Here is a 15,105-nt window from a genome sequence, read left to right as displayed (position 1 = left end):
TTAGTTAATGAGAGTAAATGTTTAAGCCAAAGAAATATGAATCTCTGAGACAAATCCTTTGTGACAATGCTTTCGTTAAGTACTTTACATATATCGCCTCTCTGAAAACCCGGGTTTGATTCCCCACATGGATACAGTGTGTGAAGCCTGTTTCTGGTGTCCCCCCTACCGGGATAATGCTGGAATATTGTTAAAACTGGTATAAAACTCACTCACTTTACAAATTGTCTGGTCCAGATGTGACAACTTGAACATTGTTAATCATGGAATAGACAAACTTAACTATTAAGTCTGGATTGTCAAAATATATAAAGAATCACAATAAAGTCATTTCAACTGTTGTCTATTTTATTTCATTTTAACATACACACAATGAGGTATTTAGAAATAAGACTACATACTCGCCCTAGGGCACATTCTAACCAACACACATTGAATAAAGTGGCACCTTTCCCTCCACTAATGACATCTCAGATGTCACCATGAATTATCTTGAACTCACACCTAAATTTGATCTTTCATTTCACCATAGCCCCTCCCCTCTAACCTTGACTTATGACTAACCTTTCATATCTCTGACCTCTTGCATCTAACCTTGACCCTACCTACTAAACTTGACCCACCAATCTTAGCTGGAACCCTCCCATCCAATTTCTACTACATGCATTCAGAAAGAACCCCATTTCTTTTAAAATGTTAAATAACTTGGTCTGCGATATTTCTAGTTAACACAGCCCATCCAAATTTGCATTTAGAATACCATCATCCCCCCAATACATTCTCCTGAAAATCAGATCTAGTACTCTGATACGACACTTCACTAACATATCATATCATTTAACTCTCTAACAGAGATGTCAACCCTAATTTTGCCCAGTTAGTATTTTGGACAAACCTGATGCAAAAATTAGTACTTTTTTGCCAAATTTAGAATTACGATTTCAAAAGAATTTATATATCAAATATTCTTTTAAAAAAATATATAGTCTAAGAACTTGTTATTAACATTGTACTTGCCGTCCAATCAAACGCGAGACAGTTAAATAGATTTAACCAATCAGACAATGGCTACTATTTAGGGATTATAGGGGCTTTCATAATACTCAGGTCACAGACACAGATCTCTCCACAAACAAAAATCCACACATAACACAGTTATTTGACCTGCAGTATATACGTTTTGGGGTATCTGTTCACATGGTTACCATTAGCTAATATTTCCGCAAGATGACATCCCTGAATATTGCCAAAAACAATATTTTCAGCGAGTGTTTACTCACCGTTGTCATGGTTGTATGTATGCCGTGTGCATCACCCGGAAGCGAGCGTATGCTAAATAGCATTTGGAATCGTTCGGGTACGAACCTTTTCAAGATAAAAAGTTCAAAAGGTATGTGCGAATTTGCACTTTCGCGATTTGGTAAGCTGTGTTCTGATTGGTCAATCTCAAAGGTTACCTGACGCAACCTCCCATAAGGTTTTGTTAGACTCAGTAGTGGAGTGTAATGAAAAGTACTGAGGATAAGTTTACTTAGATTGACCAACATCACAGCGTTTAAATGAGACTGCCCTAACAATGGCTGCTTACATAACCATTCTCCTTCACACAATCAAACATTACATCATCAAACTCCCCTTCTATTCATAAACATTGATATTTCATAGCAATATGGAATACAATTTTGTCATTAAGTCATAGCTTAAATTCAAATATGTTACTCCAATCTTTCTATGCTGAACAAAATTAAATCACTCCTTACGTCAAATGTATATGTATATTTAATTCAAATGTCATATCTGAATAAGTCTCTTAAAAGTTGCACATATATAAAGAGGCATTTGGGAGCAGGCTGTTTGGTATCATAAAAAGACATAGTTTTATTGTATCAATCTGGAGGTTTGATTTACATCTGAGGCGAGAAGGGTGCTATTGATGCATATGGCATCCAATTTCCAATTCAAATAAGAAAATTAAGATTCTGCAGTGCCACAATACAACATTTTGTATCATTACGTCATGTACTAATACAAAATGATAATCACAACAAGAAACACATTTGGTTTGATACCAAACAAAAGTGCTGTTTTCAAGATCATGTGAAAGAGATTTTTTTATGCCAAAGGTGATAATGCTTCGTTTACCATGATTATTGAATGGAATCTGAAAACAAATGTAATATACCAGAAAATAGGAACTTCAGTAAATCAGTTGTGAACAATTTCTAAAGTCTCAATTTGCCTGTCCAGGATACTCAGTATAGAATCTTTGACGCATCCTAACATTAAGAATAGATAATGATAAATTTGGGTGCCAAAGTCAGTTCTTTTAATGAACGCCAGTATTGTCCGAGTCATTTCCTTGCCTCAACTATCATGGTAACTCATGTTCACTCAAGCTATATTTCGTAAGCGCTAGCATTTTGGTAACCTTACACTACCTCCTGGATCAATTCCCATGGTCCTTGCAATCTGAAATTATCAGCCCTTGATTTCCATTTGCAAATTTGACTGGCTATACTACAAACCAATCAGTAGGAGCATTACATAGCAATATCTGTGATGGGTTTGCTATATCAAAATTATCCCTGCACTTGCCGCAAATTAAGATCACATTGGAGAGAAATTCAGTTTTGAAAAACCTAATTTAAAAAAATTAAAATTCTTTTTTTATGTAGAGAATGTCATTATTTCAGTCTAAGTAAATTTAGTCTCAGTACATTTTGTTTCACTCCACTACTGAGTCCAACAAAACCTATGCATATAGCTGTTACATCTGGTAACCTTTCAGACTGACCAATCGCAGCTTACCAAATCACAAAAGTGGACATCCACCTATACCTTTCGAACTTTTACCTTGGAAAGGTTGGCTCCCAAATGATTCTGAATGCTATTTTCCATAGGATCGCTACCAGGTAATACACATGGAGCATGCTACAATACTGTCAACAGTGAGTAAACAGTCAATGAAAATAGCATTTTTGTCAATATTCAAGGGTGTCAGCTTGCTTAGCTAATGGTAACCATGTCATCAGAAAGCCCTTAGCATATATACTGCAGGTTAAATACCTGTTTCATGTGGACTTTCGTTTATTGAGGGATCAGTGTCAGTGACTAGCGAATTTTTTAAGCCTCACCAAACCCTAAACAGTAGCTGTTGTTAGATTGGTTTAATTTGTTCGGCGTTTTCATGTTTGATTGGACAGTCACAGGTCGCTCAAAGGTTACCTGACATGAACTCCTACTAGGTTTTGTTAGACTCAGTAGTTGACTAAGTTTACTTACAGTGGTCATTATTTCTAATTAAAGTGGCAGTGACTTGGGTTTTTAGGTAGTATAAGTTACCTCCCTTAGAAATCAAGGGGAGATAATCTCTAACTGCAATCAACCATGGGAATGTTTCAAGGGGTGTGTTTAGGTTTACCGAAATGCGAGCCCTTGTGATACAGAGAATAATATTCACTTTGATTTATTTTTTTTCAAGCAAACAATACAACATTTCAACAAATATATGTAAGGAAAATGAGAAAATGAAACCAGTCGTGTGACCTTGTCATCATGATATCTAGTATCTTAAGAAAACAATCCTTTGATGAGAATGTTTTGGAAGGGCCTAAACTTGTGACTCAGCGCTACATATTAGTAGGAAAGACAGGGCCACCGGACCCTGTGAAGGAAGAATCACCTCCTGGATCTGACTTCTTGCTGAACACATCTGAAAACTCAGACTCTGCTCCACTATCACATGAGAACATGTTCAGAGCGGTCTGAACAACGCTGTTCAGATCTGTTGAGGAAATATCCGACTTTAGATTTGGAGGCATCAGAAACAGGTTCCCTGAGTTGGTCTCGGCTGCTGCACTATGGCCGTGCATTGTGGACTGAGAGAACATGTTCGTCAGGTGGCTTGGAATATGATCAGATGAAGATGGATATGCTGGATTGTTCATGAAACCAAACATGTTCATGATATTATCAGTGGAACTGAGACTACCCGTCTGTTTGGCTTGAAACATACTCGGTCTTTTGAACATGTTCATAGCATAATCATTTGGCACAAGGGAAGGGTTCATTTGAGGGAAGGGATAGCCTAACTGCATGCTTCTGTTCATTGCAAGGAGTTCGTGCATTTGCGGGTCAAATCCGAGATTGGTTGAGTCCTGTGCCAGGACCTGATCTGACCTTGAGGTGTCAATGGCACTTCTCATATTCATTGACAGACTAGTGAAATGGTTTTGTGTTGGATTTACGAGATAATTCCCTCCAGTCGATCCTGAGGTAGAATGTGAATTCTCATGGTTGAGTATCTGACTTGAATGAGATGCCATAAGGTTTGGATTGGAGACTGACTTATCTAAGTTACATGTACTGGCAGAGTTGGTTGCAATCTGGCTGGAACTTGAAGGTGCTATGGAAGAGTCAAGTCTTTGACTAGAGATTGTCATGTCAGGATTGTTGGCAGTTGGGGGTCTGGATTCACTAGCGGCTGGTATGGATTCAATGACTTCAGACTGAGATTCAGAGGCTGATGGTTGGAATTCACTGGCTGCAAGTCTTGCTGTACTTGACGTGAGTCTGGAGTCTGGGACTGACGCTCTTGATTCAATTGTTGCTCGTCTGAACTCACTCACAACTGGTCTGAAGTCACTGGTTCCATGGCTCGATTCACTGGTTGTTTGTTCTGCTTCCATTGGTGCTGAGTCAAGATTTGATGAAGACGGTTTCTCCATTACTCTATCAGTTTCAGTAGGATTTGCTTCATGAGAGATTGAAGAATTAGTTGCTTCTTCAGGGGTTTTGCCCTTCAGGCCAGTACATTTCCCAAGGTCACAAATACTATTATCTGACTCTGTAGCAGCAGGAGACTTTGGATTTTCACCATTAGCACTACTTGTCGAAGGACACGCATTAGTCAAAGGATCTTTGGAGGAGTTTGTGTTTTCATTTTCAGATTGTTCCTGTTCAGCAAGATCAGACTCATTAAGACTCATAGCTGCAGCAGATGCTGAAAACAGCTTTTGATTGGCAGCAATTAATTGCTCAAATCCTGGAGACAGATCCATAGGAAAAGCCATGTTCAAAGGTGGAGGTCCTGTTGGGGTTGCCTGATCTCCACTCACACCTGGCATGGCTGTCATCTGCATATACTGCCTTGAAAGTTCCTGCATCCGACTCCACAGTAGCGCATTCTCAGCATAGAGCTCCGTGGCATGAGTCCTAACCATATGGGTCTGCATGTTGGACATGGTGGTGAAATCCTTCCCACACATCCTGCAAGAATATGGCCTCACTCCAGTGTGTGTCCTCATGTGAACTTGATAATTTCCAACACTTGCAAAGTCTTTACCACAGACATGGCAGACATGGGGCTTCTCGCCAGTGTGGGTGCGGATGTGGATCTTCAGAGCTTGCATGTTAGAGAAACTCTTGTCACACTCCCCGCAGCTGAACGGTCGTTCTCCAGTGTGGATACGCATGTGAGCCTGCATGTTCCCTTGACTTGTAAATGCCTTATGACAGAACGTGCATTCAAACGGCTTCTCTCCAGTGTGAGAACGGACATGAATATGAAGTGATTGCAAGTTCCTAAAATCCTTCCCACACATTTGACATTTATATGGCTTTTCCCCAGTGTGGGTACGTTGATGGACTTTGAGGTTTCCCTGACCGGCAAAGCCTTTCCCACATTCAGCACATTTATAAGGTTTCTCGCCTGTGTGAGTTCGGATGTGCACTTGTAGATTTTGGGCAGTGCCGAACTCCTTGCCACACTGGGAACACTGATGAGGTCGTACGCCGGTGTGAACGCGGCTGTGAGCCTTCATGTTTCCATAGCTGGAGAATGTCTTGTCGCACCATTGACATTTATACGGTTTTTCACCAGTATGGGACCTAACATGAACCTGTAAATTCTGCAGTTTGGGAAAATGTTTTCCACATATATCACAGGCATGGGACCTAAGCCCATTATCATCATCTGCTGCATCCTTTTCTGGGGATTTTGTGCTTTTTTGAGGGTGGTCAGGTCTGGGTGACTCATCGATCTGAAGGTCGCCCTCAGGTTCATCCTTGCAGTTGTTATAGATGTGATAGGACAGTTTCTCCAGCTGGGAAAACTCTTTTCCACACAACTGACAAGAGATGCGTTGTTTGTAAAAGGAAATGGATGACTCTCCTCCCTCTTTGGTCTCTTTCTTTATGACGGCCTCCATTTTGGACATTGTCAGGAATGAGCGGCTCGTCTCCCTAAAAATTGTACAGAATATTATGTCAGTAAGTTGGCAACATGTATAGTACAATACATTCTCCATATCTCCAGGGAATATGTTCCGATAAGTCTTTACTATACCCTGGATGCATCTATGGGTCAGCCTGATAATTTTATTGCCTCGCCTTGCTGGCTCCGTATTCTCACAGTAGCCAGTCAGTCGTTGTTATAACTGAGCTTGCCGGTGTCAACAAAGGTAGTCGTCACAACATTGCAACTTGCTCGCAGTGCCACTCAGATTTTGGGGAAATCATACAGACAAATTTATAGGTACGAAAACTTTAAAAAATATATACAAGAACTTCTTCTATCTCTTTCAGAGAACCTCTGCATGGTTTGGTTTATGAATTTATTGGGCTGAGCCATAGATGCATCCAGGGTATAGTGGAGACATATCGGAACATATTCCCTGGAGATATCGAGGATGAGTACAATAACGGTTTCATTAAAATATACATTCAGATAATGTGACCTTATGTGTATGTGTGTGTGTGTGTGTGTGTGTGTGTGTGTGTGTGTGTGTGTGTGTGTGTGTGTGAGAGAGAGAAAGAAAGAGAGACAGAGAGAAACACACAGACAGTGAGAGACAGAGACACAGAGAGACAGACACAGAGAGACAGACACAGAGAGAGAGAGAGAGAGAGAGAGATATGCATATTGTGAGTGTAAAAATGTCCTTTGTCTGTGGTGTGAGTATGGTGTGTGCATGTAAGGCTGGGATGGGTAACCTGGACAAGTCTGATGTCAAGAATTAACATAATGGGTATCTGGGCAGAGTAGGGCAATAGGGAGGGGGGTACACATGTAGAAATTTTGGACCCATCCCAGCCCAATGTGCATGTGTGTGTATGTTTATTGTGCATGTGTTGTTATATGTTAGTATGAATGTGTTAGTGTGTGCCTGTGTGTGCATGTGTGTGTGCGCATGCATGTTTCTGCGTGTTGTGTGAGTAATGTCTTCATCTATATAATCAGGTTCATGAAGTTCATAGTCAGTAACTTGCAAGATACAAATTTATTTTTGCTAAAAAACTGTTTGATATTGAAATCCAATTTCAATATGTGTGTTGTTTGAAGTGTGTCACTTTTAGTGTGTGTTGTTAGTAATGTGTTGTGTGAGTAATGTGTGTTGCGTGAGTAATGTGTCTTTTGTGTAATGTGTGTGTTCTGAGTGTAATGTGTGTGTTGTGTCTTTTTCAACAGTCCAAATGAGCAACTAATTTTTTTCTGCCTAAATAGAAACAGTCATAACTGCCATCTATTTTGTCTGAAAAACACATTAATGTCTTATTCATGTTTCCTCTCACTAACATACAGCCATAAGAAGCTCAATCACTTCAATTGTTATGTAGATTGTAAAACTGGTAAAATAAAGGGAAGAAACAACATACAGATGGAGCACAGTGCAATGCTTAACTTCAGAGAGAGGAACTTGAAACAGGACATCAATGAAGAACTGAAGTACATTACCTAACTCAACTAGTTCAAGGTAAAGAAGTAGACAGATTTAAAATAAGATGGAGTTCCATTTATTTCTTACACAGGCCTAGATTTATTTGTTGTTGTCATAGAAACAACAGATGTTCTTCCATCCGACCTATCTCAATGCTATTTGACATCATTACTTTCAGATGCACTTCCAATTCCAGTATACAGTGAGTGAGTTGGGTTTTACGCAGCTTTTAGCAATAATCTGCCAAAATCACGCCATCATCAGGGTCACAAGAAATAGGCTGGGAGGCTTCACCCATGTGGGGAATTGACCCTGAGTCTTGAAGATATTTTGAGTCCACTAACCACTACCCCACTGTACCCCCGGAAATTACAGATATAACGAACATACAATGAAACAATATTAAAATGTTGAAGCTTTTTCTACTTTGTCAAATTTTATTTCTACCAAAATGTGAATGGAACATATAATTTTGTATGCAGACTTCTTAATTGTGGATAAAAGCATCTTCTTACACCTTTATCAGTCAAACTTAATTATTAATTCCTCTGATGTAGGAGTGAAAACACAGTCTGTTGCCATGTCAACAATGAAGGTTTTCACATCTGTATAGTTTGTTTTCAATACCTACTGAATGATTTTTTAAACTTCACTAAAAATATAATTTCTGATATACTTTCGAAATATAAATGCACAGACCCTCTGAGAAGAAGTGAATTCCACTTTCCTTAAACAACTCAAACTCATTTTGTTCATAATTCTGAAATTGTTAATGAATATTTGTCATTTATAACATTTGACAAGCTGATAGCTGTGTAGTCAACTATATGGAGTGTGATTTCTGTCTGTTGTGCAAAGGTTGCAAAGATTTAAATTCCGTATCAGATATATCTGAAAAACATTCAAACGCCCTTACCGAATGCAAAGCTAAATGAATGTTTTAAAACTACCCACATATATGCAACTTGAAACTTGCACACATCATGCTATCATATGAATCCGTATCCGGTTTAATATCACACTTACTTTTAGTAACATTTCTAACGACTTGGCCCAAATTACAGTATTTGGCAACATGCAACAAAACAAATTAAGTAAACTAAACGCAAAATGTGATATTTGTCGAATATACTTACGAAGTAGCTCTTCCACTTTCCTGACCAGCCCAAGTCTAAACCAGACACCGATCTCAAATGTCAGGTCACACAGGAATGTCAAAAGTGTAGCCCTGTCCGAAACGAACCTGTCGTGTCAATCAAAGATTCCGTTTTGAATTATGTTTAAAACTGTGGTTACTTCTGAAGCACAATCCGTCCCACATGTCATCTACATGTAATATTCATCTACAGGGCATATTGGGATCCTTACTGGCGTCCTTTGAACCCAAAACAAAGCGATCTTAGCAGACGCTTTGTTCGGCCTCTGCTCGGGTCAATGCGTAAAAGCTCCCGAAGAAAATGCGAAGTCGGAACATTGAAATAAGGTTTCCCCGTTCCAATATTGCTCCTCGTTGTCGGCTAATATTCCGCGGAATGTTGTAGAACCGGACAAATATAGCCTCCCGGCTTCCAGGACACGACTTTCAGACCCAGACTCTTTGTCTAGAATGTATTCGTCATAAAGGCAATAACCATTATGATAATGATCATGATAATGTCTATAATAGTGACTATCATCATGACTGCGCCATGTGAACATTATAGCCTGTACTATAGCCCTTTTCAAAATTTATTACTTGCCGTGTTTTCGGTTTGGAAATATTCACAAATGTACAATTTACCAACATCATCTATTTAGACCATTCAATTTAGTATGAGAAATTAGACTTTAATCTTATTGTGTTGTAATTATTGGTATTTTTAGAAACATTTTTATGCCAATGGCCATATTTATACGTGTTTTGCTATCAATTTGTGGAAAAAAAAGAATAGTTTTGTTTGTTTGATTACATCAATTGAGTTTTTTAAAATGTTTTTTTGCACATGTCTATGGCAAATTAGATGTTAAATGACTCGGGTAGAATATCCATATCCAAACTTATAGATAGATAATTTTTTTCAAAAGGAGAGGATTGTAACACTCTAAAGTTGTTCGTTTCGGGAAGTATTTTGCTATCATGATGTCACAGACCTAATTACTGATGACGTCACCCACATTAGAATATTTACTGACTAAAAAGTTACATGTATGTATGTATGTATGTATGTATGTATGTATGTATGTATGTATGTATGTTATACCCTAAAATTGTACATTTCTAACAGTACTTTATCTCGTTCGAGTGATTGTTAGCAGAAGCATGACGTCACACTACTGATGACGTCATACCCATATATGGGTGTTAAAGGTAAACGTGTCTGCATGTTTTTGAAAGGTTCGTTCATATATTTCGTCTAAACACGCCAACAATAAGAACATCTCGGGTAACTTAAACAATCTGGGTAACTGTTCGAAATATCCACTGGCTAGCTAGCCCGAGGCTAGTAAAAATCCAGTCGGGCCAGTAAATCTCCATATAGTCACTGGCTAGCGAATTTTCATGGGGTTATTTTGTAAATATATTACTCCATCCTTCTTGTTAAATCCTGATACGCGTTCAAATTTCGGGATAGTGAATTATTTTGTGGGCTAGTGACTTTTTTCTATTCCGACTGACTTGCAAAAAGTTGAAACTATTTCGCACGCTGGTAGGACATAAAGCCGACTTGATTCGCTGGTTTAAACAAGGTGCCCACAGAAGGCATTATTTTCCCTTCTGTTGGTCCATTCTGCAGTGTTGATGCCCTAAATATAGCATGTCCACATTTTCTCAGGTCCTGAATTTCCCACTTCATCGCGACTACTTTTCAGTTTAAAGGGAATTATTTGTTACTTAATTATTTATACAAGTTAAAACATATATTTACAATAATACCTTCGTAGACTGCATATTTAAGCATTGCACGAACAAAAAATCTAGACAACTTTACAGTAGGTGCCCGACTCTGAGGGTGTGGGTTCAAGTCCAACATGAGACTCAGCTCAAAAGAAGTACTAGAATTTGTATTTTACTACGAAAGTGTAATCCCAATCACAACATATGTTTAACTTTACACAAGCCATATATACTCTTCAAACAATTCATTGTTTTTATTTACGATTAAAAATATTTCGGAGATTTACCGGAGTCAATCAATGTGGATATGATATTATTGAATGCTTTGAGATTACATCATCATTTGCACTTCCTTACAACCATAGTTATTTGGGATGTAGTCGCTTTTGAAAGATATTTGGTGTATGTAATTTGCATGTGTACGGTTTTCATTTTAAAACAAACGACAAGAAACACTAACAAATGTGTGGTGCAAGATGGGTGTCAAAATAAATGTTCTTAGTGATTTCTTAACCCCGTCAAAATCAAGAATGGGACCCCATGCACGTGTATGGGGCTACTGTGTTGTGCACGTGCATATCAGGTGGTAATAGAGGAAAATGGTGGTGCATTCATAAGATGTCTGTCTTGAAACGTTTGTTAACGTTTACACTTCCTATCCAAATTGAACGTTCAGGTTTCAGTACTTTTCTGAAGAGTATATTTTAACGCACCACTGAGCTCGCCTACGTTTTGTTAATGCCAGCCAATCAGCGACAGGCACAGTTTATGTAATCACCTGCAATTAAGCTGTTGTTGACTGTTTGTTGTTTCTGTATGTCACAACAGACTGTTTATTATCGACTCTGAACCAAACGGAGGCAAATCGGGACTGGATGACTGACTAGCAATCACGTCACTTTGGGGATAGACTACCTACATCACACAGTTATCTCCCAGGACAATATTGCTTCACCGACACCCGGGATACCAAATTCTAGCATACCCGTAACCTTTTAAAATACTCTACATTCTTAAATTATTTTGATTACCTGAGTTGAGTACATGAAAGGAACAACGTTCCAGCAATATCACGACGGAGAACACCATGAGGGGTGTTCCTGTCGTAATGTTGCTGGAATATTGCCAAAAGTGGCGTAAAGCCACACTCACTCACGGTCGACTTTAATAGGCACGTAGATGTGCCATGCCGTCATTTCACACGGATCTTAGTCCTGCGGAGCTTAAGAACAATATAAATAAACTTACAAGGAATGAATTTGCGGGGTTTTTTTCAACTTTGTAATTAGTCATTTGGCCATGTCATCGGTTCAACATTCCGATGCAGACCATGCGTGACCCATATAAGACGAATGTACATACAAACAATAACAACAAAGACATAGACAGATCAAAACAGCGATAAATGTAAAGATGCAATGCAATAACTCAAAGAACATATTCTATCAATAATGGTGTTAATAATTATAATTCTTGATTGTAGTTATGCAGAATATAGTTATTACATACTGACTTATATATCCTACCGTAAAAGGTATTGTTTGTGTGTTTATTATCAGATAGCAGAGAAATGGTCAGTCTCGAAGACCTTAGAGATTAAATGAAATACCATACCAGTCTAAACGGATTTTGTCATGTTAAATCTCCTCACCTCTCAAAAATAAAGGATTGTTCTGCATTGGGATTCATTTTCAAGTAAACAAAAATAAAATTTGCTTCAATAACATAATTTCATTTCTACGACAAAACAGTCCAAGGCACCTAAAATCGTTGTAGAGTTGCCTCCCGTGGGCATGCAAGGAACCTCTGATTGAGGGTCTGAATCCCAGTTTGTCCTCAGCTCCCTGGTTTGTTAGCACTACATCGGTGCTCGTGGTAACCCTCTGAGACCTGCAGACCCATGAAGACCCGGGTTAGAATGATATATGATGGAGTCTTCAACAACCCATGTCTGTCATACAGGCGAGTAACGGGATCGGTTGGTCAGACACGACGACTTGGTTGATGCTTGTCTTGGTTTCCGACCTCTTCAAATGCTGTCGTATTTACAACTGTTTTAAATACATATGAATGACGTCTTCAACTGAAAATTTCCGGCATCCTGTCTGTACAGGAAACCCGAGATTTTGGAACCGTACGAAGAAGCAGAAACTTCCGGTATTATAGGATCAAACAATTGGGTTTCTGCAATTCATGCTTGTCACAACAAGTGGGATCGGGAGATCCGGTTCGCGGACTTAAATCACACATGTTAACGTGTCCCAGCTAAGTATGTATTGATGCTTATGCTGTTGACCAGTGGATTGTCCTGCGCAGATTCGTTTATGTACGGAACACAGCCATTTTAATTGGAATATAGTTGAGGTCATCGTAAAACAGTAAACCAAAGCACATTTTTTGACAGCATAGCTTTCAACTCCCTAAAAGTGCCAACATGACAAGCACAGTCAATCGGTGTGTGTTACTAAGTACCAACGTCATTAGTGAACTGCTTATCAATATTTTATAGTTATGGTCACTTATCCTTTATGTGCACGTACCTTAATTGTCATTTAGACAATATGATGAATTCCATTTACCACCTCTGGTTTTATGGCCCAAGTACTAGCCCGAAAGTTATGGGACTCTTCATAATGTGCTCAGCTACACCACGTCAAATAGACCATGATACCTGTTCGTCATATATACGTTATCTATACGTCATCTATACACCATGTATACGTCCACAGGTAGACTCACGCTTAGTCTCTGAATTAGACTAACATCTAGTCTCTGAAATGAACATATTTTACTGAAAAAACGTTCATAGTGAAAAAAAAATAATATAATGAAATGGAGCCCTGAGACTTTCTTCATTTTCATTTTCCTGAAGCTAAGGAAATCTAGACTTGCCACATTTTCTAGACTTGCGTGGGCTTTCTTGGATATATATACTTCAGGGTCTGTACGACAGACTATCTCTGAATATATAATTTGGCTTTCAGTAGGCTTCGCCTGAGGATCGAGGTTAACTGTGAACAGACAATTAGTATTTATTATAGGATATTTATATAGCACACATATCCATGCAACTAGTGCTTGCTCAAGGCGCTGGTATTTGTTTCCCTCGATCATTGGATGTCAACCTCAACGTCACATCGTATTATCAATCTCAGCTCCCTGGGGAGTCCACAACTCTTGCTGTCACTAGGCGGTGCCGAGTTCATTGCGGCTTTCTCATCCCAACGAAGTACACTATTCATAGCTGGGTGGACTGGGACACATAGTCACAGCACTTTGTCCACGTTTACTGTACGTAGCTGTACCCGCAACTATACACTACAAAAATGACTTGGTTTCCAGAAACCTGGAAACCATCCATAATGTGGGTAATTGCGGAATCCAGTTCGTTTCCATTCCCTGAAACTCACTAACTGAGTTTCCAGCTAGATTCCATTTTGGAAATGTGATTTTGGTATTTCTGTAAATGGAAACAAAAATGAAACTAAGTTCAGGGGTTTCATGTTGGTTTCCATACCTGGAATTTGCAACTCTCAGATCTCACTAAATGGAAACCAACATAAAAGTAGAAAATGTAGTTTCATGTTGGTTTCCATTGCGCTGTTGTGAACTAAGTAACATAAAATGTGTAATTGTTTACCATCCTGACATCCTGACATCCAGTTGGTATCCATTCAGTAAAACTGGGTGACCTAGTTTCCAAATAGAATCCATAATGGATACTCTAAGCTCCGGTGATGGAAACTGACACGAAGCTATGGTCATGTGTTGGTTTCCATTCCTGACTGAAACTTAGCTTTCACGAGGTGTTATAATTCAATCTGAATGTGCCTGGGGAAGGAATAGTAGATTCGTATCATTGCTTAGATGACAAGACAACAAAAGTAAATTGTTGACGCATCATTCTGTGGATATCACAATGTTAAATGTGGCTTCAAACTGATGATACAAGAACAAACTATACACTTTTTTCCTTCACATTCTTGTTTATTCGTAATGTATTGAAGCATCATATTCCAACTACCATGCACACAAACTTCACAATAACCGTACTAAACATGCAAATGGTGAAAGGACGAATGGCTATAAATGGCCTTTGCCCAGCTATGTGCGCGAGGCACACTTAGTTCCGTCTCTCTAGATTGGGATGAATGGGGCAAGTCCAGGTTTCGGTTATCTGCTTTGTCAAATTGAGGATCAGACGCTTTCTTTATCTGAAAAGAAATAATAAAACAGTGATGTCTCTATACAAGAATAAAAGGTGAGTTGACTCTGTATAGAAACATTGCTCAAACTTTTATTATATATTAATTATAACTTATTGGATCATTGAGTTGTGTACGGGCTTGTATTCCTTTCAGTAAATATATTGTATAAAAATAAATTAAATTAAAGCCACGTTAGCAAAAGCAATAGTTCAGATATATATTAACAATTTAAAGGTAAATGATGCAATATTTATATATATATATATAAACAGGCTATAGACTGCCAACTGGGAATGTGAAAGAG

General features: G+C 38.6%; 1 protein-coding gene across 1 annotated transcript; it reads right to left on the bottom strand.

Moving 5' to 3' along the window:
* Positions 1-326: 326 nt before the first annotated feature.
* LOC137298714 (uncharacterized) lies at positions 327-9,356 on the bottom strand. The gene is made up of 2 exons (XM_067830997.1): positions 8,855-9,356; positions 327-6,243 (listed from the first exon to the last, which is right to left on the bottom strand). The coding sequence occupies exon 2, from the start codon at positions 6,216-6,218 to the stop codon at positions 3,630-3,632; it is 2,589 nt and encodes an 862-aa protein (XP_067687098.1). The 5' UTR covers positions 6,219-6,243; positions 8,855-9,356; the 3' UTR covers positions 327-3,629.
* Between the last annotated feature and the right edge of the window lie 5,749 nt (positions 9,357-15,105).

This window comes from Haliotis asinina, chromosome 1 (genome assembly GCF_037392515.1).
Source record: "Haliotis asinina isolate JCU_RB_2024 chromosome 1, JCU_Hal_asi_v2, whole genome shotgun sequence".
In the NCBI taxonomy this organism is placed as follows: Eukaryota; Metazoa; Mollusca; class Gastropoda; order Lepetellida; family Haliotidae; genus Haliotis; species Haliotis asinina.
Note: the sequence above shows the minus strand (reverse complement) of the source record. Positions and strands in the feature narration are given on the sequence as shown.

What these genes read in the sequence shown, in the direction of transcription:
- LOC137298714 (XM_067830997.1), bottom strand. Translation starts at nt 6,218, where the DNA reads ATGTCCAAAATGGAGGCCGTCATAAAGAAAGAGACCAAAGAGGGAGGA.